General features: G+C 47.1%; 2 protein-coding genes across 2 annotated transcripts in view; both read left to right on the top strand.

Moving 5' to 3' along the window:
* The window catches only part of LOC143766955 (oocyte zinc finger protein XlCOF8.4-like), a 1046781-nt gene that overhangs the window by 807027 nt on the left and 213935 nt on the right, over positions 1-25819 (top strand). The gene's annotated exons all lie outside the window — the stretch shown is intronic.
* Positions 13267-13952, top strand: LOC143767135 (oocyte zinc finger protein XlCOF29-like). The gene is made up of 4 exons (XM_077255159.1): positions 13267-13284; positions 13340-13519; positions 13603-13726; positions 13810-13952. Exons 1-4 carry the CDS (start codon positions 13267-13269, stop codon positions 13950-13952), a joined length of 465 nt encoding a protein of 154 aa, XP_077111274.1.

Raw genomic sequence — 25819 nt, 5'->3', positions numbered from 1 at the left:
TTTACATCAGCACAATTTTGGAACCAACATTTTTTTTGTTAGGGAGTTATAAGGGTTAAAATTTGACCAGCAATTTCTCATTTTTACAACAGCATTTTTTTTATAGGGACCACATCACATTTGAAGTCATTTTGAGGGGTCTGTATGATGGAAAATAACCAATTGCGACACCATTCTAAAAACTGCACCCCTCAAGGTGGTCAAAACCACATTCAAGAAGTTTATTAACCCTTCAGGTGTTTCACAGGAATTTTTGGAATATTTGAAAAAAAATGAACATTTAACTTTTTTTCACAAATAATTCAGCTCCATTTTGTTTTATTTTACCAAGGGTAACAGGAGAAAATAGACCCCAAAAGTTGTTGTACAATTTGTTCTGAGTACGCCGATACCCCATATGTAAAAATATTTTTTCACAAAAATGATCTTTTCGCCCCCAATTTTTTATTTTCCCAAGGGTAAGAGAAGAAATTGGACCCCAAAAGTTGTTGTGCAATTTGTCCTAAGTACGCTGATACCCCATATGTGGGGGTAATCCACTGTTTGGGCGCATGGCAGAGCTCGGAAGGGAAGGAGCGCCATTTGACTTTTCAATGCAAAATTGACTGGAATTGAGATGGGACGCGATGTTGCGTTTGGAGAGTCACTGATGTGCCTAAACATTGAAACCCCCCACAAGTGACACCATTTTGGAAAGTAGACCCGAAGGAACTTATCTAGATGTGTTGTGAAAGCTTTGAACCCCCAAGTGTTTCACTACAGTTTATGACGCAGAGCCGTGAAAATTAAAAAAAAAAAACTTCCACAAAAATTATATTTTAGCTCCAGTTTTGTATTTTCCCAAGGGTAACAGGAGAAATTGGACCCCAAAGTTGCTGTGCAATTTGTCCTGAGTACGCTGATACCCCATATGTGGGGGGTAACCACCATTTGGGCGCATGGCAGAGCTCGGAAGGGAATGAGTGCCATTTGGAATGCAGACTTTGATTGAATGGTCTGCAGGTGTCATATTGCGTTTGCAGAGCCCTTAATGTACCTGTTGTGAATTCTGCTTTTGGGCTCCCTCCGCTGGTTGTAGGTGGTAGTGCAGTTGTCTCTGGATTGCAGCCCTGGTCAGGTGTTTCTGCTGATTGCAGTTCTGACTGGGGTATTTAGGTGAGCAGGATTCATTAGTCCTTGCCAGTTGTCCATTGTTTTTGGAGGTTTTGTCCTTGCCTGGTTCCTTCTGCCTTGCTGCCAAATCTGCAAAGATAAGTGTCTAGTTTTCGTGGCACACATGCTGTGTGCTTATGATTTAGTGCTATTCAGTGTTTTTTTGTCCAGCTTAGATTGTATCAGTAATTTCTCAGTCATGTTGGATTCTCAGGAGTTGCAGATATACATCCCATGTCTTTAGTTAGATTGTGGAACTTTTGTATTTTCTGCTGTGGATATTTTTAGAGTTCTAATACCGACCGCTTAGTATTCTGTTCTATATTTCCCTGTGTAGCTAGAGTGGCCTCTTTTGCTGGAATCTGTTTTCTGCCTGTGTGTGTCTTTCCTCTCCTATTCACAGTCAATATTTCTGGGGGACTGCCTATCCTTTGGGGTTCTGCTCTGAGGCAAGTTAGTATTCCTATTTCTATCTATAGGGGTATTTAGTCCTCCGGCTGTGTCGAGGTGTCTAGGGTTTGTTAGGCACACCCCATGGCTACTTCTAGTTGCGGTGTTAGTTCAGGGTTTGCGGTCAGTACAGATTCCACTTCTGAGAAAGTCTCATGCGGCTCCAAAGTCACCGGATCATAACAGTACAACTGGCCAGCAATGAGTTAAATGCATCTCAGAAGAAGGGAAGAAAGGTGTTGAGTCATTTTTTTTTCTGTGGTTTGTTTTGCCTGTTCCTCCCTCTTTTTCCCTGGGTGGCTGAGGAGTCTTGTGTTAGCATGGATGTTCATGAATTGGCTTCTCGTGTGGACCAGCTTGCTGCTAGGGTGCAGGGAATTTCTGATTATATTGTTCAGACTCCTGTTTTGGAGCCGAAGATTCCTACTCCTGATTTGTTTTTTGGTGACAGGTCTAAATTTCTGAGTTTTAAAGACAACTGTAAACTGTTTTTTGCTTTGAGACCTCGATCCTCTGGTGATTCCATTCAGCAGGTTAAGATCGTTATTTCCCTGCTGCGTGGCGATCCACAGGATTGGGCATTTTCCCTGGAATCTGGGAGTCCTGCTTTGCTTAATGTAGATTTTTTTTGCAGGCTTTAGGACTATTGTATGATGAACCTAATTCTGTGGATCAAGCGGAGAAGACCTTGTTGGTTCTGTCTCAGGGCCAAGAGGCGGCAGAATTGTATTGTCAGAGATTTAGAAAATGGTCTGTGTTGACTAAATGGAATGATGATGCTTTGGCGGCAATTTTCAGAAAGGGTCTTTCTGAATCCGTTAAAGATGTTATGGTGGGGTTCCCCACACCTGTCGGTCTGAGTGATTCTATGTCTCTGGCCATTCAGATTGATCGGCGCTTGCGGGAGCGCAGAACTATATGTACTGTGGCGTTGTCCTCAGAGCAGAGTCCTGAGCCAATGCAGTGTGATAGGATTCTGTCTAGAACAGAACGACCGGGATTCAGACGTCAGAATAAGTTGTGTTATTATTGTGGCGACGCTTCTCATGTCATTTCAGTCTGCCCTAAGCGGACAAAGAAGATCGCTAGTTTATTTACCATCAGTACTGTACAACCTAAATTTCTGTTATCTGTGTCCTTGATCTACTCATTGTCATCATTTTCTGTCATTGCGTTTGTGGATTCAGGCGCCGCTTTGAACTTAATGAACTTTGAGTTTGCCAGGTGTTGTTGTTTTCCCATGCAGCCTTTTCAGAACCTTATTCCTTTAAGGGGCATTGATGCTACACCTTTGGCTAAAAATAAGCCCCAGTTTTGGACTCAGGTGACCATGCGTATGGCGCCGGCCCATCAGGAAGATTGTCGATTTCTGGTGTTGCATAATTTGCATGATGCTATCGTGCTGGGTTTTCCATGGTTTCAGGTACATAATTCTGTGTTGGATTGGAATTCTATGTCTGTGACTAGTTGGGGTTGTCAGGGGGTTCATAATGATGTTCCTTTAATGTCCATCTCCTCTTCTTCCTCTTCCGAAATTCCAGAGTTTTTGTCTGATTTTCAGGATGTATTCGATGAGCCCAAGTCCAGTTCTCTTCCACCGCACAGGGACTGTGATTGTGCCATTGATTTGAATCCAGGCTGTAAGTTTCCAAAGGGTCGACTCTTCAACCTGTCTGTGCCTGAACATACCGCTATGCGGAGTTATGTTGAGTCTTTGGAGAAAGGGCATATTCGGCCATCTTCTTCACCGATGGGAGCGGGATTTTTTTTTGTTGCTAAGAAGGATGGCTCCTTGAGACCCTGTATTGATTATCGCCTCTTGAATAAGATCACGGTCAAGTTTCAATACCCTTTACCTTTGCTTTCCGATTTGTTTGCTAGGATTAAGGGGGCTAGTTGATTTACGAAGATTGACCTTCGGGGGGCGTATAATCTTGTTCGTATTAAGCAGGGTGATGAATGGAAAACTGCGTTCAATACGCCCGAAGGCCATTTTGAATACCTTGTGATGCCGTTCGGGCTCACTAATGCTCCATCTGTTTTTCAATCTTTCATGCATGATATCTTCCGGACTTATATTGATAAATTCTTGATTGTATAACTGGACGATATTTTGATTTTTTCTGATGATTGGGAGTCTCATGTGGAACAGGTCAGGATGGTATTTCAGATCCTTCGTGACAATGCTTTGTTTGTGAAGGGGTCTAAGTGTCTCTTTGGGGTGCAGGAGGTTTCTTTTTTGGGTTTTATTTTTTCTCCTTCATCTATTGAGATGGATCCGGTTAAGGTTCAGGCCATTCATGATTGGATTCAACCCACGTCCGTAAAGAGCCTTCAGAAATGTTTGGGTTTTGCAAATTTTTATCGCCGTTTCATTGCTAACTTTACCAGCGTAGTTAAACCCTTGACCGATTTGATGAAGAAAGGCGCTGATGTGGCGAATTGGTCCTCTGCGGCTGTTTCTGCCTTTCAGGAGCTTAATCGTCGATTTACTTCTGCTCCGGTGTTGCGTCAACCTGATGTTTCTCTTCCGTTTCAGGTTGAGGTTGACGCTTCTGAGATTGGGGCAGGGGCCGTTTTGTCTCGGAGGGATCCTGCTGGTTCCTTGATTAAACCGTGTGCCTTCTTTTCCCGTAAATTTTCGCCTGCTGAATGCAATTATGATGTTGGCAAATCGGGAGTTGTTGGCTATGAAGTGGGCGTTTGAGGAGTGGCGACATTGGCTTGAGGGAGCTAAGCACCGTATTGTGGTCTTGACCGATCATAAGAATCTGATTTACCTCGGGTCTGCCAAACGGCTGAATCCTAGACAGGCTCGATGGTCTTTGTTTTTTTCCCATTTTGATTTTGTGGTCTCGTATCTTCCGGGTTCTAAGAATATTAAGGCTGATGCCCTTTCTAGGAGTTTTTTGCCTGATTCTCCTGAGGTCCTGGAACCGGTCGGCATTCTGAAAGAAGGGGTAGTTCTTTCTGCCATTTCCCCTGATTTGCGACGGGTTCTTCAGGAATTTCAGGCTGACAGACCTGACCGCTGTCCAGTGGGGAAATTGTTTGTTCCTGACAGATGGACTAGTAGAGTGATTTCTGAGGTTCATTGTTCTGTGTTGGCTGGTCATCCTGGTATTTTTGGTACCAGAGACCTGGTTGGTAGGTCCTTTTGGTGGCCTTCTTTATCACGTGATTTGCGTTCTTTTGTGCAGTCCTGTGGGACTTGTGCGCGGGCCAAGCCTTGTTGTTCCCGTGCTAGTGGGTTGCTTTTGCCATTGCCGGTCCCTGAGAGGCCTTGGACGCATATTTCTATGGATTTTATTTCTGATCTTCCAGTTTCCCAGAAGATGTCAGTTATCTGGGTTGTTTGTGACCGGTTCTCTAAGATGGTTCATTTGGTGCCTTTGCCTAAATTGCCTTCCTCCTTAGATTTGGTTTCGTTGTTTTTTCAGCATGTGGTTCGTTTGCATGGTATTCCGGAGAATATTGTGTCTGACAGAGGTTCCCAGTTTGTTTCTAGGTTTTGGCGAGCCTTTTGTGCTAGGCTGGGCATTGATTTGTCTTTTTCCTCTGCATTTCATCCTCAGACAAATGGCCAAACCGAGCGACCTAATCAGACCTTGGAGTCTTATTTGAGATGCTTTGTGTCTGCTGATCAGGATGATTGGGTGGCCTTTTTGCCGTTGGCCGAGTTTGCCCGTAATAATCGGGCTAGTTCGGCTACTTTGGTTTCGCCTTTTTTTTGTAATTTTGGTTTTCATCCTCGTTTTTCTTCGGGGCAGGTTGAGCCTTCTGACTGTCCTGGTGTGGATTCTGTGGTGGACAGGTTACAGCAGATTTGGACTCATGTGGTGGACAATTTGACGTTGTCTCAGGAAAAGGCTCAACATTTTGCTAACCGTCGTCGGTGTGTTGGTCCCCGGCTTCATGTTGGGGATCTGGTCTGGTTGTCTTCCCATCATGTTCCTATGAAGGTTTCTTCTCCTAAGTTTAAGCCTCGGTTTATTGGTCCTTATAGGATTTCTGAGATTATTAATCCAGTGTCTTTTCGATTGGCGCTTCCGGCCTCTTTTGCTATCCATAATGTCTTCCATAGATCTTTATTGCGGAAATATGTGGTACCGGTTGTTCCCTCTGTTGATCCTCCGGCCCCTGTGTTGGTTGATGGGGAGTTGGAGTATGTGGTTGAGAAGATTTTGGATTCTCGTTTTTCGAGGCGGAGGCTTCAGTATCTTGTCAAATGGAAGGGTTTTGGCCAGGAGGATAATTCTTGGGTTTTTGCCTCCGATGTCCGTGCTGCTGATTTGGTTCATGCTTTTCATCTGGCTCGTCCTGATCGGCCTGGGGGCTCTGGTGAGGGTTCGGTGACCCCTCCTCAAGGGGGGGTACTGTTGTGAATTCTGCTTTTGGGCTCCCTCCGGTGGTTGTAGGTGGTAGTGCAGTTGTCTCTGGGTGGCAGCCCTGGTCAGGTGTTTCTGCTGATTGCAGTTCTGACTGGGGTATTTAGGTGAGCAGGATTCATTAGTCCTTGCCAGTTGTCCATTGTTTTTGGAGGTTTTCTCCTTGCCTGGTTCCTTCTGCCTTGCTGCCAAATCTGCAAAGATAAATGTCTGGTTTTCGTGGCACACATGCCGTGTGCTTATGATTTAGTGCTATTCAGTGTTTTTTTTGTCCAGCTTAGATTGTATCAGTAATTTCTCAGTCATGTTGGATTCTCAGGAGTTGCAGATATACTATTATGAACTGGTGGTTTAGGAGCAACATGGGACGTGCTCTGGAGGAGGTGGTACCTGTACTGACCGCAGTTCCTGAGCTTAACACAACACTAGAAGTAGCCGTGGGATGTTCCTGTCACTCCCTATACACCTCCTCACAGCCGGAGAACTAACTACCCCTAAAGATAGAAACAGGAAAGCTATCTTGCCTCAGAGAAAATTCCCAAAGGACAGACAGCCCCCCACAAATATTGACTGTGAGTGGAAAGGGAAATTACATACACAGAATGAAACCAGGATGTAGCAAAGGAGGCCAATCTCGCTAGATAGATAAGACAGGACAGAATACTGTGCGGTCAGTGTTAAAAACTAGAAAAATCCACCACAGAGTTTACAAAAATCTCCACACCTGACTAAAGGTGCGGAGGGTAAATCTGCTTTCCAGAGCTTCCAGCTTAACTGAATAAAACATACTGACAAGCTGGACTAGAGAAAACATAGAATGTGCTGAACGATCAAGTCCACAACAAGTGAACTACAAAAGAACAAAGCAAGGACTTATCTTTGCTGAACTGGACAGAATATCAGGGAAATCCAAAAGAGATGTAAGTCCAACCAGGAACCATTGACAACTGGCACTGGCTGAAGGACAGAGCCAGGATAAATAGCCGAGCCAGAATAGACGATCAGTGGAAGCCGGTGCTGACTGCTAAATCCAAGAAGCAGCAGTACCACTTAAATCCACCAGAGGGAGCCCAAGAGCAGAACTCACAAAAGTGCCACTTACAACCACCGGAGGGAGCCAAAGAGCGGAATTCACAACACTATACATTCCATGTCTTTAGTTAGATTGTGGAACTTTTGTATTTTCTGCTGTGGATATTTTTAGAGTTTTAATACTGACCGCTTAGTATTCTGTTCTATCTTTCCCTGTTTAGCTAGAGTGGCCTCTTTTGCTGGAATCTGTTTTCTACCTGTGTGTGTCTTTCCTCTTCTATTCACAGTCAATATTTGTGGGGGGCTGCCTATCCTTTGGGGTTCTGCTCTGAGGCAAGTTAGTATTCCTATTTCTATCTATAGGGGTATTTAGTCCTCCGGCTGTGTCTAGGTGTCTAGGATGTGTTAGGCACACCCCACGGCTACTTCTAGTTGCGGTGTTAAGTTCAGGGTTTGCGGTCAGTATAGATTCCACTTCTCCTGAGAAAGTCTCATGCGGCTCCAAAGTCACCGGATCATAACATGTACCTAAACAGTAGCAGCCCCCCACAAGTGACCCCATATTGGAAACTAGAACCCCTAAGGAACTCATCTAGAAGTGTTGTGAGAACTTTGAACCCCCAAGTGTTTCACTACAGTTAATAACGCAGAGCCAGGAAAATAAAAAATCATTTTTTTCCTACAAAAATGTTTTTTTAGCCCCCCTAATTTTTATTTTCCCAATGGTAACAAGAGAAATTGGACCCCAGAAATTGTTGTCCAATTTGTCCTGAGTACCTCTGATACCCGAAATGTGGGGGGGAACCACCATTCAGCACAGGGCAGAGCCAGGAAGGGAAGAAGCGCCATTTGGAACACAGACTTAGATGGATTGGTCTGCAGGCGTCACGTTGCATTTGCAGAGCCCCTGATGTGCCTAAACACTGAAACCCCCCACAAGTGACACCATTTGGGAAAGTAGACCCCCTAAGGAACTTATCTAGATGTGTTGTGAGAGCTTTGAACCCCCAAGTGTTTCACTACAGTTTGTCGCAGAGCCGTGAAAATAAAATAAAAAAATTTCCACAAAAATTATTTTTTAGCCCCAGTTTTGTATTTTCCCAAGGGTAACAGGAGAAATTGGACCCCAAAAGTTGTTGTGCAGTTTGTCCTGAGTACACTGATACCCCATATGTGGGGGGTAACCACCGTTTGGGCGCATGGCAGAGCTCAGAAGAAAAGGAGCGCCATTTGGAATGCAGACTTAGATGGAATGGTCTGCAGGCGTCACATTGCATTTGCAGAGCCCCTAATGTACCTAAACAGTAGAAACCCCCCACAAGTGACACCATATTGGAAACTAGACCACCCAAGGAACTTATCTAGATGTGTTGTGAGAACATTGAATCCCCAAGTGTTTCACTACAGTTAATAACGCAGAGCTGTGAAAATAAAAAAAAAATTTTTTTTCCTACAAAAATGTTTTTTTAGCCCCCCAAATTTTTATTTTCCCAATGGTAACAAGAGAAATTGGCCCCTAGAAGTTATTGTACATTTTGTCCTGAGTACGCTGATACCCCATATGTTGGGGTAAACCCCTGTTTGGGCGCACGGGAAAACTCGGAAGGGAAGGAGCACTGTTTTACTTTTTCAACGCAGAATTGGCTGGAATTGAGATCGGACGCCATGTCGCGTTTGGAGAGCCCTGATGTGCCTAAACAGTGGAAACCCCCAATTCTAACTGAAACCCTAACCCAAACACACCCCTAACCCTAATCCTAACCACAGCCCTAACCCCAACTCCAACACACCCCTAACCCGAATCCCAACCATAACCCTGACACACCCCTAACCCTAATCCCAACCATAAATGTAATCCAAACCCTAACCCCAACCCTAACCCTAATGGGAAAATGGAAATATATACATTTTTTTAATTTTTGTATTTTTCCCTAACCAAGGGGGTGATGAAGGGGGGGGGGGGGTTTAGCGGATTTTTATGACTGGCAGCCGTCACACACTAAAAGACGCTTTTTATTGCAAAAAATATTTTATTGCGTTACCGCGTTTTGAGACCTATAATTTTTCCATATTTTGATCCACAGAGTCATGTGAGGTCTTGTTTTTTGCGGTACGAGTTGTCGTTTTCATTGGTAACATTTTTGGGCATGTGACATTTTTGATCGCTTTTTATTCCGATTTTTGTGAGGCAGAATGACCGAAAACCAGCTATTCATGAATTTCTTTTGGGGGGGGCGTTTATACCGTTCTGGGTTTGGTAAAATGGATGAAGCAGTTTTATTCTTCGGGTCAGTACGATTACAGCGATATCTCATTTATATCATTTTTTTAAATTTTGGTGCTTTTATACAATAAAAACTATTTTATAGAATAATTATTTTTGCAGCGCTTTATTCTGAGGGCTATAACTTTTTTATTTTTTCATGGATGATGCTGTATGGTGGCTCGTTTTTTTGAGGGACAATATGTTGTTTTCAGCAGTACAATGTTTATTTATATCAGTCTTTTTGATCGTGTGTTATTCCACTTTTTGTTTGGGGGTATGATGATAAAGCGTTGTTTTTTTGCCTAGTGTTTTTTTTTTTTTTTTTTTTTTTTTTTTTATGGTGTTCACTGAAGGAGTGAACTAGTGGGACAGTTTTATAGGTTGGGTCGCTATGCGGCGATACTAAATATGTGTACTTTTATTTTTTTTTTATTTTCATTTACATAAAGAAATTTATTGGAACAATATATATATATTTTTTTTTTACACATGTAAATATTTTTCTTTTTACTTTGTCCCAGTGTGGGACATCCCAGTCTGTGCTTCGTGATGCCAAAAATGTGTCACCCGCCAGGGCCGTGGGGTTCTCGGTACCGGGATGGGGATGTCATGGTGTCTGCGACTTGGTCCGTCGCCCTGAGCTCTCAAGCTGATGGGGAAAGGTCTTTTAAGGGAACTGGAAATAAAGTTTGGGTTATAAAAGAAAATGTACACTGGCGCTGCACTAATAGAACAAAAATAGGGGAAATGGATATGCGTGGTAGAGGGGGGGACTATGGGAATCTAAGCTGCTGGTGAGATGACGGAGTCTGTGCTGAACTCCGTCTAGAATGAACAATGAGGGTAAATGAGTATATCACCTGCACTGAATGATGGTGTTGCTGATACGTAACCTGCAATAGTGCCTCCACTACGGGAGAATTGAGGAGAAGACTGAGTTTAGTAGATTGGCGTTAAGCCAGATCCTCAGTGTTATATGCACAAATGCACAAAGGTGTTTATAGTGGAGTGAATCACACCCAATAGTGATTAGCCATGCGAGAAAGCTTATAAGCATGAACAAATGCGCTTACTAGATATTGTGACTCAGATGGTCCCAAGGATGGAGGGCAGCAGTCCTCCTTGCAGGTTAATGTCTCAGAGCTACACCGTGGAGTTGCGGGGTAGTACAAGGGCTAGCTGGGCTGAGAAAGTTGCTGCTAGCGGCTACAGGAGTGAGCAGAAGCCACCAGCTCCTAGCGTGCTCCGGCTGGAAGCTACGCCGTATCAGGGCCCTGACGAAGAAGGAGTGTATCTTTCGAAACGCGTCGGATTGGTTGCCCTGATACGCGCCCGCCCCTCAACCTTGTGACGTCACAACAGGTACCACGCCCCCTACACACTTCGCCACCGTTCCGGCGTAGCTTCCGGCCGGAGCACGCTAGGAGCTGGTGGCTTCTGCTCACTCCTGTAGCCACGCTAGCAGCAACTTTCTCAGCCCAGCTAGCCCTGGCACTACCCCGCAACTCCACGGTGTTGTTCATGCTTATAAGCATTCTCGCATGGCTAATCACTATTGGGTGTGATTCACTCCACTATAAACACCTTTGTGTATTTGTGCATATAACACTGAGGATCTGGCTTAACGCCAATCTACTAAACTCCGTCTTCTCCTCAATTCTCCCATAGTGGAGGCACTATTGCAGGTTACGTATCAGCAACACCATCATTCAGCGCAGGTGATATACTCATTTACCCTCATGGAAATAAAGTTTGTGTTCGTGACACCACCTGTGGTTCTAGGTCAACGGTGACCGACACTGCTTAAAGGGGTCCTCTGGGGTGATGTTACTGCAGCAAGATGGTGACATTTCCCACAGGTGAAGCGGGGTCCTCAGGGCTCCCAAGGTGTATGGCACAGATGGTGTGGTGGATGATATAGTAAAGAACGAGGACACAGGTTTGCAGTCTTTACCTGGTTTACTGATGGTAGCAGGCCTCAGTCCAGGATACCTTCAACAGGTGTAGCTGTGGTCTGGCTGGCTTGGAGGCAATAGGGATCCCTCTCCCAGATGAGGACCATAAGCCTTTCCTACTAGCGCTAGTTGGCAAGGTCCCCGCTGCTTGTATTTTGCTGGCAAGGTACCCTCTCTCTCCTGTCCTGAGACAGATGTCTGCACGGTGGGCAGTGTGAGCCGTTTTATAGGGTCTCTATCATGACCCAGGTTCTTCAGGTTACTGCTTCACCTCAGACTTGGTGTGGGCAAATAACGTACAGTCCTATGCCCTCCGGTTCTGTCGTGCGTCCTGGAGAACAACACGAGCTCGGGCTCCCGGTGCCCGGTTTCTGCGCTCTGACTCTGAGGGTGTCCAGTTGCTGTTCTCTTCTGAGCCCCTTCCTCTTGCACTATGCTCCTTTCCTCTTAAGCTCCACTACAATCCAACCCTTCGGGTTCTGTTCATTTTCCTGGGGCTGCAGCTGACATGTGGCTGCTCAGCCCCACAGTCCGCTCGCAGTCCTCACTCTTCAATGTCTCTGAACAAACAACTAGCTTCTCCTCCAGACCAGAATACATAAAGCTGGAGAAGCTCCCCTGAATCCGGATTCAGAGCTCCCACTTCTGGTCTGGATTCAGAATGTGTTGATTGTAGGTGCTTACCTGGTAAAGAGAATCCTCCTTGCTTCCAAGCATGATATCGCCCTCCCCGATAGGAAGGCAACATCACTGTAACAACCGGTTACCTGGGTTATTACATGTCGTCCTCATCATAAAGTGGTTATTTCTCATGCCGTGTGTAATGAATATCTCCTGCAGTATTGCTAATGCTGATACCAGCGTCGGTAAATGAGACGAGAATTAGCATTATGGAAGATGAGTTTATGAGAAACGTATTCAGCTGCCGACTTCGAGGAAGAAACTGCTTGTTGTCTGTGGTCTAAAATACCGTATTTTCTGGTGTATAAGATTACTTTTTAACCCCTGAAAATCTTCTTAAAAGCACAGAGCCCCGACGCTGCACGAAGAGGAGCCGCCGCCCCACAGCACAGCACCCACGCGGCACAAAGAGGAGCAGCAGCCGCCGCTCCCCAGCACCCCACGCTGCAGCTACAATGAGGTAATGGGGGATACTCCACTCACACTTTCCTGTGAGACGCCCCCTCTTCGTCATCAGGACCACTCCCCCCCCCAAAAGGCACATTAGTCACCGGCCCTATAAGACGACATACGGCGTATAAGAAGACCCCCGACTTTTAAGAAGATTTTATATTTTAACTGGAAAAGTTGGAGGGTCGTCTTATACGCCCAGTCGTCTTATACGCCGGAAAATACGGATTTAGAATTTATTAGTAATGATGAGCGAGTATACTCTTTGCTCTGGTTTTCCCGAGCACGCTCAGATGATCACCTAGTATTTGTTAGTGTTCGGAGATATAGTTTACATCGCCTCAGCTGAATGATTTACAGCTACTAGCCAGGCTTAGTACATGTGGGGGTTGCCTGGTTGCTAGGGAATCTGCACATGTAATCAAGCTGGCGAATAGCTGTAAATCATTCAGCTGAGGCGATGAAATCTATATCTCCGAACACTAACAAATGCTCGCAGGTCACCCGAGCATGCTCAGGAAATCTCGAGCAACAAGTATATTCGCTCATCACTATATATTAGTAGATGTAAAGAATAAAACTAAATACTGTAAAATAATAAATCTCCTCCTATGTTTCCTTATTATCTCCAGTAATTGTATTATTACAGGATTCTTATGATGTTACATCGGCTCATCTTCTCATTCAGGTCTCTACAATATCGGATCCTCTCAGTGAAGATCTTCTACAAAAGAGAATTTTCCTGATTTACCCATCACAGATGGATATGGACAGAGACAAGATGGCGGAGAGGATATTACACCTCACCCTAGAGATCCTCTTCCGGCTTACTGGAGAGGTGAGAGATTCTGATGACGTCACATTACATCATTCTTATCTATGGGAATAACAGATGGACAGAACTGGAGAGGTGAGGACTCTGGAAATGTCTGTAGTGAGATTTATTAATGTCTCTCCATTACCAGGATTACACAGTGGTGAAGAAGACCTCTAGTGATCGCTGTCAGGACCCTGTGTCTGAGGGATGGGGAAGACCCCTGAGCCCAATCACGGGGCCTCCACCTCACCCCCTGATCCATGAGGACATCAATGACCAGAAGATCCTAGAACTCACCTACAAGATGATTGAGCTGCTGACTGGAGAGGTGACACTGCTGGGAATGCTGGGACATTATACAGTAACACTATGAAGGGATCGGGGGGATGACGGTATCATTGTATGTGTCAGGTTCCTATAAGGTGTCAGGATGTCGCTGTCTATTTCTCCATGGAGGAGTGGGAGTATTTAGAAGGACACAGAGATCTGTACAAGAACGTCATAATGGAGGTTCCCCAGCCCCTCACATCTCCAGGTAATAGACAGGACTAAATACACATGGCCTATAATTATCTGTATGTAAAGAATGAATTCACTCCCTGTATGTGTTTCCTCCAGATCTATCCAGTAAGAGGACAACACCAGAGAGATGTCCCCGTCCTCTTCTTCCACAGGACTGTAACCAAGAAGATCCCAGTGCTCCTCAGGATCATCAGGTAGATGGAGAGAAGGTGTCAGGAGATCTCCCCTATGATGTGTAGACGCCGGTGAAGGTCTTGTGCTCAGTCTTGTTTTATCCACCAGTATTATATGTTTTATACTTGTGTAATGAGAACGGTGGAGATGGCAGGATTAGAGCTGATCATAGATGGGACTTCTGCATCTGTCGATGACTTTTATAATATTTGTTTCAGGGTGAAGATCTGACCCATATTAATACTACAGAGACATATGTGAGGGGGGATGAGTGGTGTAAAGAGATTCCCACATATGGTTACCCAGGTGAGTAGTAACCACTAAATGCAGAGAAGTCACAGATTCTTCTCATCACCGGCTGTGGCTGCTTTATCGGTGGTGTAGTCCGGCCGTATTACCATGATCACCATTTTGCCTCTAGACCACAACATTCTCCTCCACCCAAAACTGTTCAAATGACTTTGGGCATTGAAAGCCCTTTTCTATAGAACTTACAACCTGGAGGATCCATCTACCCCCTGGTATTAGTGTGAGGGTGATCCCTTAAAGTGAGATCTATATGATTGCTTGTACCTGACCCAATAGAGGCCGAGTGCATGCTTAAAGGGAACCTGTCACCCCCAAAATCGAAGGTGAGCTAAGCCCACCGGCATCAGGGGCTTATCTACAGCATTCTGGAATGCTGTGGATAAGCCGCCATTGTATCCTGAAAGATGAGAAAATGAGGTTAGATTATACTCACCTGGGCGGGCGGTCCGATCCGATGGGCGTCGCGGTCTGGGCCAGGGCCTCCAATCTTCTTACGATGACGTCCTTTTCTTGTCTTCACGCTCCGGCGCAGGCGTACTTTGTCTACCCTGTTGAGGGCAGAGCAAAGTACTGCAGTGCGCAGGCGTATGGTCTCTCGGACCTTTCCTGGCGCCTGCGCACTGCAGTACTTTTCCTCTGCCCTCACAGGGCAGACAAAGTATGCCTGCGCTGGACCCGCAGCGTGTAGACAAGAAGAGGACGTCATCGTAAGAAGATGGAAGGCGCTGGACCAGACCGCAACACCCATTGGATCGGACCACAGCGGGACCACCTCTTTTTCTCATCTTTCAGGATTCATTGGGGGCTTACCTACAGCATTCCAGAATGCTGTAGATAAACCCCTGATGCCGGAGGGCTTAGCTCACATTCAATTTTGGGGGTGACCGGTTCCCTTTAAAGAGTCACACCTAACACAGAGTTAGATGTACACTCCTTTCTCAGCAAAGGCTTACACACAACTGAAGTTTATTCCCAAGACAGAGACAGGAAATGGTGTCACACAACCTTCTGAGCAGCCAGTGTCAGTCTATGATAGGTCCATTTCAACTTCACTTCCATATATGGTATCCAGTATCTTAGCTTCTGCATTCCAAGGATTCCTTCCAGGGTGTTGTCTGAAGACACAGACGCCATCTTGGTACACCGTATCTGAACTGACTTATATAAGGTTTAATAATTGATTTCATTAGCCTTTCTCTCCTTCACATTAGAAGATACTGACCGTTACCTGCCCAGATCTGTAAACTATAAAGCCAAATGACAGCGTACGTAGAATGTGCTGACAAGATAGAAAGTCACTTGAAGAAAAATATTCTGATGGGCCTGTAAGAGAAAGCGGAGGGTAATGATGCTGTTGGCTTCCTAGATCCCTGAGATCTTATCGGATTAATCTCCCTTCTCTCCCTTCTGTGCTGCTGAATGTGATCATATGGTCCCTACAAGACCAGGTCCAGTCTTTCTGGCCAAACTTCACTTTATGATCGACAACATTAAATGTGCAGTGAGGCCAAGTGTGAATTTCTGGACAATAACAGTTTCCCTTTATCCGGACTTTTCACTTTGTATTAAAACCGACTAACTTCCAGGAGGATTGTGATAATCTACATAAACCCATCACACCGGTGCCATGATATATCTCTGAGCTGTGCGTGGCTGATGGCTGTAATATACATTTATTCCCGCCTGCAGGAGATGTGTTGGCTCCAGCCCTGGTTTCATGGATTCACTCCACCTCATAAATTACATTGTTTTATCCTAAGAAATTCAGATTACTGCACAATCTCTCCTGAAATGGGGAGCAATATTATTTTCTCTAATCTTCTGGTCAGGATTCATAGTAGCTCCAATGGTCCACCATAAATGAATGCAACTCTGGTTTACTGTTTTGTCATCTGTATTTGTAGTTTTGAGATAATGAGATTCTCGTGCTCTGGGGCAGGGCTCTCGTGCTCTGGGGCAGGGCTCTGATGCTCTGGGGTGGTTCTGTGGTCCTCTGGGGCGGGGCTTTGGATGGGACTGTGGGTGGGGCTTTGTGGGGCTCTAATTACATATTCATCTGTATTGGCTTATGACAGGTCGCTGATCCCTCACTGACTTGCCCCCATTTTAACATAATTCATATAATAGCATTGATAATTATTGTTGATAATGCCTATAATATTGTGGCTATTGGGAGGCTTAGAAAAAAAATTACATCCAGCAAAATGTCACCAGCGGCGCCTGTCCAGTAGCATCTATCTCTTACTTTTACATGCTTCTGCGCCGGTGACATTTTACTGGATGTAATTTTTTTCTAAGCCTCACAATAGTCACAATATTATGCATTATGTAAAATCGGGGGCAGGTTAGTGAGGGATCAGCAACCTGTCATAGGCCAATACAGATGCATTTATAATTGGAGTGCCCCCATAGGACCGTGGGGTACTCGGAGCCGGGCCCCTTGGTTCTCAGTGGGGATGTCACGGTGGCTGACCTGGTCCGTGGCCCTAGGAGTCGTCCATTGATAAATGGTGGGAAAGGTCTTTAAAGGGATAATGTTCGTGACGCCACCTGTGGTATTCGGTCAGGACCTCCCACACTGCTCAGGGATCCGGTCCTACTCCCAGGACCTCCCCACACCAGCATGTGCTTTCAGGAATCCTCCTCCCAGGTCTTCCAACACAGGAACTTACACAGGGACATGTGACCCACACCCTGGTCACATTATGTACCTTGTAACCACACCCCATAGGTGAGGTACATCACATGGGCTGATCACGTGATCATGACATCACTACAGGTCCTCATACTCCTGCAGGGAAAAAGGTACAGTGAGTGCCCTCACCCAGTGGTGAGGTATGTGGGTACCCAGACCCTCCCATCTCTCATAGCTACCCGCAACCCGGACCCAGGTGCACTAAATGACATCTTCAGTGCTTACGTGCTGTAATGACAAGATACACCGGGTTGCATTGCAGGGAGCATCCATCCCTGTGACACATACCTCCCATTAACAACAATGCCAGACACTGTCTCACTACCACATCCATGCATACCCATGGCCTCAATATGCCTCCGTGCGTATACTGGAGAGACCATGCAGCGCCCCCTACCTGTTACAGGGGTCACTGCATCACATATCCCCCCCCCTCTGTTCAAGCTTGTGGGGTTGAACATCTGTCAGACACCTGGGGACCCGAGACCGGGTACCCAAGTCACCTTGCCCTACTAGCCGAAAGGGCCCACTCAGTCGGGTTTGGGCATCATGGTCAATCTGGCGTCGCAATCCCCTTGCACCCATATGACCTGTCTGGACTGACTCTTTGTCAACACATCCGCTACCGGGTCTCCCCCGTAAGTCACTCAGCCCTGAGCTATCTGAGGAGACACTGCCTCTAACTCTTCCTTCAGGCTGGGTACTTCCACCCCTCTGTTTGTCCACATTTCGGGTTGAAAGTGGCCGCCATCTTCTTCGCCTTTCTGGCAGCTGTTTATTAACTTGCAGTCTCTCAAGTCTCAGCTGCTCTACCTCCCTTAGGCATGCCATGCGATATTCCAGGAGCATGCGGATATTCCTAAGACTCTCTCTGGATCCGACAACCAGGAACGGAACTATCCCATCTTCACCCATGACCTGGACCTCTTCATCAGCCGGTATCTTCAGTCTCTTTAGACCGGATTTATCCACCATCTCCTGCATCACTCTCCCAAGTTTCCCAATGACTTTCGCCACCAGAACTTTGGGTATTTGGACTGTGTCTTCTACTAAGCCCAGTCGACTACGAGCCTTCCTTTCATGCTCCAAACGTCGAACGGCTTCAGCATTCTTCAAAATGATCCTCTGTTTGGTACGGAGGCAGTGTAGGTGCATATCCCTCAGGACAGCCACCCGCTAAACTGTGACTTCCCTAGTCGACAGTATGACCAATTGCTGAGTCTCAGGCGCCCAGTGCACACTACACGCCTCTGCTGCCTTTCTAAAGGCATCATGCACACCCTTCCTGGCGCATGCTTCTCGCATGTCTTCGGGTATCTCCATTACACACTTGAAGAATGAGGTCTCATTTTCTTCACGAACAGATGGCTCCTGGTTTACCTCCAAAACTTCCATCAAGACATCTGTCACGACCGGGCGACTGTCTTGTTCTGCCTTTAGCGCGAGCTCTTCCTCAGTTTTACACTTCTCAACATCCTTTGCCAAGATGGGCATCGGCAGCTCCGCCTTGTTATCACTCGGGGTTGACAGCTGTACATCTCGGACTCGTAACTTCTCCTCTGGGAGAAGATCTCTTACTGCTTCTCGTAGCACTACCACATTTTCGCATAAGGCCTTATTCTCACTGTGCCACGCTGTCAGGTGACTTCTGAGCTCAGAGACGTCCTTCTCCAGCTCACCCAACCTGTGCTCCGCCATTTGGCTCAGGGCCTTTTCTCGTTCAACATGCCCTTTTAATGTTTTTATTTCGGCCTGTAGATCTGCCACCTTTTCCTTCTCATGAGATAATCCTTTAGCGAGTTCCTGGAACCCCTGTGCTTCCTTCGCTACAAGCCAGGCCTTGACTGCTGAGAGCTCGGACTCCAGGTAACGCACCTGATCCAGCTGCGCAGAGTTGGCAACTTCTATCTCAGGGACATTATCTTTGTTGGCACCTGTCCCTGTCTCCTCTTTAACACTCTTCTCCAAGGGTGCAATTTGTTCATCCCCTTTTCCTCTTTTTCGTCTCCGAAGTTTTGCTATTTATACTAGAATCAGTCTTACTGCCCTCTTTTCCGCTTTCGTCACCGTCTGAATGGGAGTCACCACCACCCGATCGGTCATCCGGGAACCAGCCGTCCCCATCTAAACAGCTCACATTTTCTGGAATGGCTGCCACCGCTATCATGACTTCAGCCTGTGGAGCCCTGTCGTTTCTCTGTGTCAGTACCTCTGATAGCACAGCATCATACTCCGCTCTAGCGCTTGTTACTGGCCAAGACATGTCACAGTCACCCCCAGAGCCAGTCTCACACCCCACAACATGGTGAACCTTCCTGCTGCTCCCTAACCGGGTGTCAGCTTCAGGGGCTTTATTAACCACGTCACTTACAGTCTTCTTGGGGTACACATCAGGTGACATGTCCGTAAGTTGGGCAGACGCTCCCTCCCCACTGGTCAACCTGACATTTGACCCTTCAACTTTGGGAGCAATACATGTTTTAAGGTACACAACCCCACCAGCTGAGAGCCCTCCATTTTCCTGCTGTAAAGAAGCTCCCTTCTTCTGTGAACAGCCCACACGCAGCAACTTTACAACGACAACGATCCGTGACGTTGCAGCATCCTGGATAGCGATCTCGTTGTGTTTGACACGCAGCAGCGATCTGGATCCCGCTGTGATATCGCTGGTTGGAGCTAGAAGTCCAGAACTTTATTTGGTCGTCAGATCGACATGTATCATCGTGTTTGACAGCAAAAGCAACGATGCCAGCAATGTTTTACATGGAGCCAACAACCTGTGAGAACGATAAGTACGTCACCGTTACGTCACAGGATCGCTCCTGCATCGTTCTGGTGCTGCTGTGTTTGACATCTCTACAGCGACCTAAACAGCGACGCTGCAGCGATCGGCTCGTTGTCTATATCGCTGCAGCGTCGCTGAGTGTGACGGTACCTTTAGGTTGAGACTATGGCCACATCATGGATTGCACTGTCCTTGGCCGTCTCGAGGACCACTCTGGCCAATGGATAGTCCTTAGTTTGGCCATGGATGCAGGTGACCCTAATCTTCCTACCGGGTATTTCGAATCCCTCAGGTGCAACCCTCACTAGAGTCACGGGGCTCCCAGAATCAACCAGTCCGTACATTTCCTTCTCATGCATCCACAAGGCACACCCCCGTAAACTTTCACCAGGTGGATAGTTCACACAGCATACCGGACACACATAACTTACAGGCCCCGGGCACCAATTTGTCTGCGGTACCTCTTTGGGATGCTCCTGCCCCTTTTGGGAAACCACCATTTCCTGAGATTCCACCTCTTTTTGGGGTACTAGCCCTCTTCGGGTTACCGCCCCTTTTGGGGACTCTGCCCCCTTTTGGGCAATCATCCCCGTTTGGGTCACCGCCCACTTTTATGGACACCACCCCTTTTAGGGACACCACCCCTTCCCTGGGGTACACCCCGTGGACTTCCCCACGGCACTCAGGCCCCAGTTCGCACAGTACACCCCTATGTCTCTGGGCTTGCACTGGCCCTTTAAGAGTCTGTACGACTTGAGAAAAAAAAAATATATATATATTTTTTTCTCTTTATATGTCCCTTCACCAGCTCCTGCTGGTACTGCCGCAGCTCCCGCTGCAGTCACATACAACTGGCACCTCCGGGTGCTGTCCACAAGCTGCTGCTGCTGCCACTGCAGCTCCGACTGCTGCGGAACCTCTTGCTGCAACCACGGCTACACTCCACAAGGCTCTACCGCAGACTTCGTGGACCCGCCGATCCACAGCAAGCCGCTTGACCCCTTCGTGGACCCGCCGATCCACAGCAAGCCGCCCGTCAGCTTCGTAATCCCGCCGAGTTACAGCCAGACACAATCTTCGTGGCCCCGCCGAGCCACAGCAATTAACTCTACGTGTGCCTCCTGGACCGTAGCCCGCATTCGAGCACCATATGTAAGATTGCTCTTACTGAGTGTATTGGGGGACACTCGCTTGGCCGCAATATTCAGCACACGGGCACGGTTTTTTCAAACAAAGCAGTCCATACGGTTTATTAAGCCTCATAAACCATATCATGAGTAGTCCATTTACACACTGAACCAGGACATCACATCAAGTTTCAGATCCTTAGTCTGTGGCAACTAAACACGCTGGTCCTCTCTGACCAGTTGCCGTGGGTTACCACACAGTTCATAACACAAGTACCAACAGTCTGTGGAGGTACCTTACGGGGAGCTCCTGCTCCACCTGCTGACTTCTTGTCAGTCCACTGGGAAAGCTGCCCACGGGGATCACCAACTTGCCTGGGTGGCACACATTAGTCAGTCCAGACCCACTGGAGGACAGTAGATTCCCCAAGTTTCACTGTGCGCTGCTCAGGGATCCGGTCCTACTCCCAGGACCTCCCACGCTGCTCAGGGATCTGGTCCTATTCCCAGGACCTCCCAACACCAGCATGTGCTTTCAGGAATCCACATCCCAGGTCTTCCAACACAGGAACTTACACAGGGACATGTGACCCACACCCTGGTCACATTATGTACCTTGTAACCACACCCCATAGGTGAGGTACATCACATGGGCTGATCACGTGATCATGACATCACTACATGTCCTCATACTCCTGCAGGGAGAAAGGTACAGTGAGTGCCCTCACCCAGTGGTGAGGTACGTGGGTAGCCAGACCCTCCCATCTCTCATAGCTACCCGCAACCCGGACCCAGGTGCACTAAATGACATCTTCAGTGCTTACATGCTCTAATGACAAGATACACTGGGTTGCATCACAGGGAGCATCCATCCCTGTGACACATACCTCTCATTAACCACAATGCTGGACACTGTCTCACTACCACATCGATGCATACCCATGGCCTCAATATGCCTCCGTGCGTATACTGGAGAGACCATGCAGCGCCCCCTACCTGTTACAGGGGTCACTGCATCACAGTGTGCTCACAGTTCTTTGTTCCACCAAAGCACCAGCACATCTGGAGCACAGAACTACAGGTGCTCCTTCAGGAATGGCGGCTGTTGTTGTTTCTCTCACCTGGCCAGATGAGGCCGATGTTGGGCATTGTGGAGCCTCTGGTGACAACGGCTCCGAGTCTCTAGGTGGCGATGGCAGGGAGTCGATGGGCACTAGGAGGGTCTCGTTGGTGGCCGGGGCAGGTTTGGGTTGCTTACCTGCCACCGCGGCGTCTCCTCCACTGCATGTTGGCCGCACTGCTGCTCCTGGATGCTGGCAGCTGCACGGTACCAGGATTTCCGGAGTTGGCGGCACAGCTCCTCGACTTCCGCGCCGAGGACCTCCGGGTTCATACATGGCGGCAGGGCCTCTTCAGCATCCGATTGGCGAACAGCACTGCAGGTATTTTCCTCCTCCTCTTCTGGAGGGCGGTTCCGTCTTCCTCCACCATCCCAGACTAGGAGACGGATTCCTTTGGTTGATGGGCATATTTTTCTGACGTAGTAGTATCTGTATGGGACGGCTTCCACTTTCGCGCCGTTCTTCCAAGCTACGCCCACGATGACACGCCCCACTCCTCCTGCATGGCGCTCTAATGGCGGCAGTTCTGGCGGGAATTTTTGGTGGCAATTGGCAATACACAGTCCTTAAACAAATCACAGTTCAAGCACAATTCTGGCACAGTTCTTAGGCGCACATGACCCGATTTTACAGGCTTAAGTAGATCCTGTTCGTGACACCAAAAGATGGTGTGCCCCCATAGGACCGTGGGATACTCGGAGCCGGGCCCTTCGGTTCTCAGTGGGGATGTCACGGTGGCTGACCCAGTCCATTGCCTTAGGGGTCGTCCGTTGATAAATGGTGGGAAAGGTCTTTAAAAGGATAATGTTCGTGACGCCACCTGTGGTATTCGGTCAGGGCGACCGACGCTACCGAGGGGTCCGCTGGGGTGATGTTATGGCAGCAAGATGGTATACCTTCCCACAGGTGAAGTGTATCCCCAGGGCTTCCCAGAAGTATAGATGGTGATGGTGGAGGTTGCAAGGCGCAGGAAATAACGAGGACACAAGGTTGCAGTCTCTTTACCTTTTACTGGAAGCTTCAGCATCCACAGTCCAGGGTACAGACCACAGGGTAGGCATAGTCCGGCCGGTCCGAAGGCAAATCCAGAGTCCCCTTATCCAGGTGGAAATCAGTAGCCTTCCGACTAGCGCCTTTGTGTTGTAGTACCTCCCTGCTGAGCAACTCGGTAAGGTCCTCACAACTTTCGTGGATGTTCTAGATGTCTTCTTCTCTGTCCCCCAGATGATATGGATAGGATAAACCCATATGCCTGAGGCTTGTTTATAGGGACCTTAGAGACACCCCGACCCCCACAATGCCACCGTGTCTTCTTAGGTATTAAGGTCGGGCAGCCACTTGGAATTGACTGTTACTCCCTCGGTGTTCCGGCCACCGGCTACGTGCCTCAGAAGGAGGCAGCCTTTACTCCTTCTGGTGTTTTCTCCTTGTGCTGGGACTTCGTTTCTCACTCTCTACAATACAATTCTCTTCATGTCCTTTCTTAGGATGCTGCCGCACGTGGGGCAGGCACAGCTCCGTAGCTTTCTATCCCGCTAGGCCTCTGTCAGGATCCCACCCCTGACACGGACCCTCTGTCTGCAGCTCCTATGTTCCTCCTTTCCCCCTGTCTACCTGACAGGAACTCTCTGGGTCAAACCCAGGCAGCGTCTGACTAACTTTCTATCCAAACCACCAGTTTTACCCTTCTGTGAGGAGTGCCCTACTAGATAGGAGCATAGCTCCCCCTGGTGGATTGGAGTGTGAAGTGTGGTGTATGGTTTGTTATACCTGGAAAGATGAACTCCTTTATTACCTTCAGACGTAATATCACTCCCCCTTGTGGAAGAATTACATTACGGCAACGACCAGGACTCTGTGGCGCTGCATAATCAGAGCAGCACATAAAGCCCCACCCCAAAACAGCACATAACCCCCGGCCACAGGCCACCCCAAAGCATGAGAATCTCATTAACAGAAAACTACAAATACAGATTAAGCAACAACCACAAGACGGATTTCATCACCAGGTATCAGTGTAAATCAGTATAACAGCACCGACCTGACAGTGTCTGTAGTCACGGAGCACAATCCTGCTGACAGGTTCCCTTTAAGACATCTCCGCTCTGCACTATTATACACAGTTCTCTTTAAATGTGTAATATTTCTTCTTGAAACTCATCTGACAGAAAATATTGGATCTTCCGATAGTTTAGATTGTGAAGTCACCGAGCCCCGTGCCCTAATTACCCCAGAGAGGTTTCACCACTAGCTCCTCATTTATTACTGATGGAGACTGTCCAGTTTGAGCATTTCAGTAGATGTTATTGTCTATAGTCAGTTTCTGATTACAGTAGTGTCCAGAATCCTCTGATTTATCCTCTTCCTGCAGCCAGTTTTGTGTTCTTAATCAGGCCCCATTTTTACAATCTGACGTGTGTCACTTTATGTGGGGATAACTTTGGAATTATTCACAAAGGATAATAGAAAACAAATGGATCTTACAAATTATTTTCCAACTTCTCACAATACCCTACATACGATTGTACAAAACTCTCTGGGCACATGTGTTGTGAAGTTGGATTTTGGGCTCCCCCGGTGGCCACTGGTGGAATTGAACTGGTGTTCATCATCCCCTCTGTTCACCTGTTTCCATCAGGATGTGGGAGTCGCTATTTAGCCTTGCTCCTCTGTCACTTCCATGCCGGTCAACATTGTAATCAGAAGCCTTTCTGTGCATGTTCCTGCTGCTAGACAACTTCCAGCTAAGTTGGACTTTAGTCCTCGTTTGTTTTTGCATTTTGTTCCAGTTCACAGCTGTAGTTTCGTTTCTGTGTCTGGAAAGCTCTTGTGATCTGAAATTGCCACTCTGATGTTATGAGTTAATACTAGAGTCTTAAAGTAATTTCAGGATGGTGTTTTGATAGGGTTTTCAGCTGACCATGAAAGTGCCCTTTCTGTCTTCCTGCTATCTAGTAAGCGGACCTCAATTTTGCTAAACCTATTTTCATACTACGTTTGTCATTTTCATCTAAAATCACCGCCAATTTATGTGGGGGCCTCTGTCTGCCTTTCGGGGAAATTTCTCTAGAGGTGAGCCAGGACTATATTTTCCTCTGCCAGGATTAGTTAGTCCTCCGGCCGGCGCTGGGCGTCTAGGGATAAAACGCAGGCAACGCTACCTGGCTACTGTTAGTTGTGCGGCAGGTTTAGTTCATGGTCAGTTTAGTTTCCATCCTTCCAAGAGCTAGTTCTTATGTTTGCTGGGCTATGTTCTCTTGCCATTGAGAACCATAACAGTTTGACCGGCCCCCAAAAAGGGTTAAATTAATTGACAGAGAAAGGAGAGATAGGAGAAGTCTGCTGAAGATTTTTTTTTTTTTTTTTCCCTTCAGTTCTGAGTGTGCTTGTAATTGAATCTCTTGCAAGTCTGCCTATATTGCAGCCTTTCTCTCTCTCTCTCCTTCTAATCCTGGAATGGCTTTGTGTTCACCTGTTTAAAATGGATATTCAGAGTTTAGCTGCAGGTTTGAATAATCTCACCACGAAAGTTCAAAATTTACAAGATTTTGTTGTTCATGTTCCTATATCTGAACCTAGAATTCCTTTGCCTGAATTTTTCTCGGGGAATAGATCTTGCTTTCAAAATTTCAAAAATAATTGCAAGTTGTTTTTGTCCCTAAAATCTCGCTCTGCTGGAGATCCTGCTCAGCAGGTCAGGATTGTGATTTCCTTGCTCCGGGGCGACCCTCAGGATTGGGCTTTTGCATTGGCTCCAGGGGATCCTGCCTTGCTCAATGTGGATGCGTTTTTTCTGGCCTTGGGGTTGCTTTATGAGGAACCTCAGTTAGAGCTTCAGGCGGAAAAGGCCTTGATGTCCCTATCTCAGGGGCAAGACGAAGCTGAAATATACTGC

The sequence above is a fragment of the Ranitomeya variabilis genome, chromosome 4, assembly GCF_051348905.1.
Source record: "Ranitomeya variabilis isolate aRanVar5 chromosome 4, aRanVar5.hap1, whole genome shotgun sequence".
Classification (NCBI taxonomy): Eukaryota; Metazoa; Chordata; class Amphibia; order Anura; family Dendrobatidae; genus Ranitomeya; species Ranitomeya variabilis.
Note: the sequence above shows the minus strand (reverse complement) of the source record. Positions and strands in the feature narration are given on the sequence as shown.

Bases quoted from the DNA above. Each gene is read 5' to 3' on its own strand.
- LOC143767135 (XM_077255159.1), top strand. The intron at 13,520-13,602 runs GTGACACTGCTG...TGTATGTGTCAG, and splicing joins TTGAGCTGCTGACTGGAGAG to GTTCCTATAAGGTGTCAGGA. The intron at 13,727-13,809 runs GTAATAGACAGG...TGTTTCCTCCAG, and splicing joins CCAGCCCCTCACATCTCCAG to ATCTATCCAGTAAGAGGACA.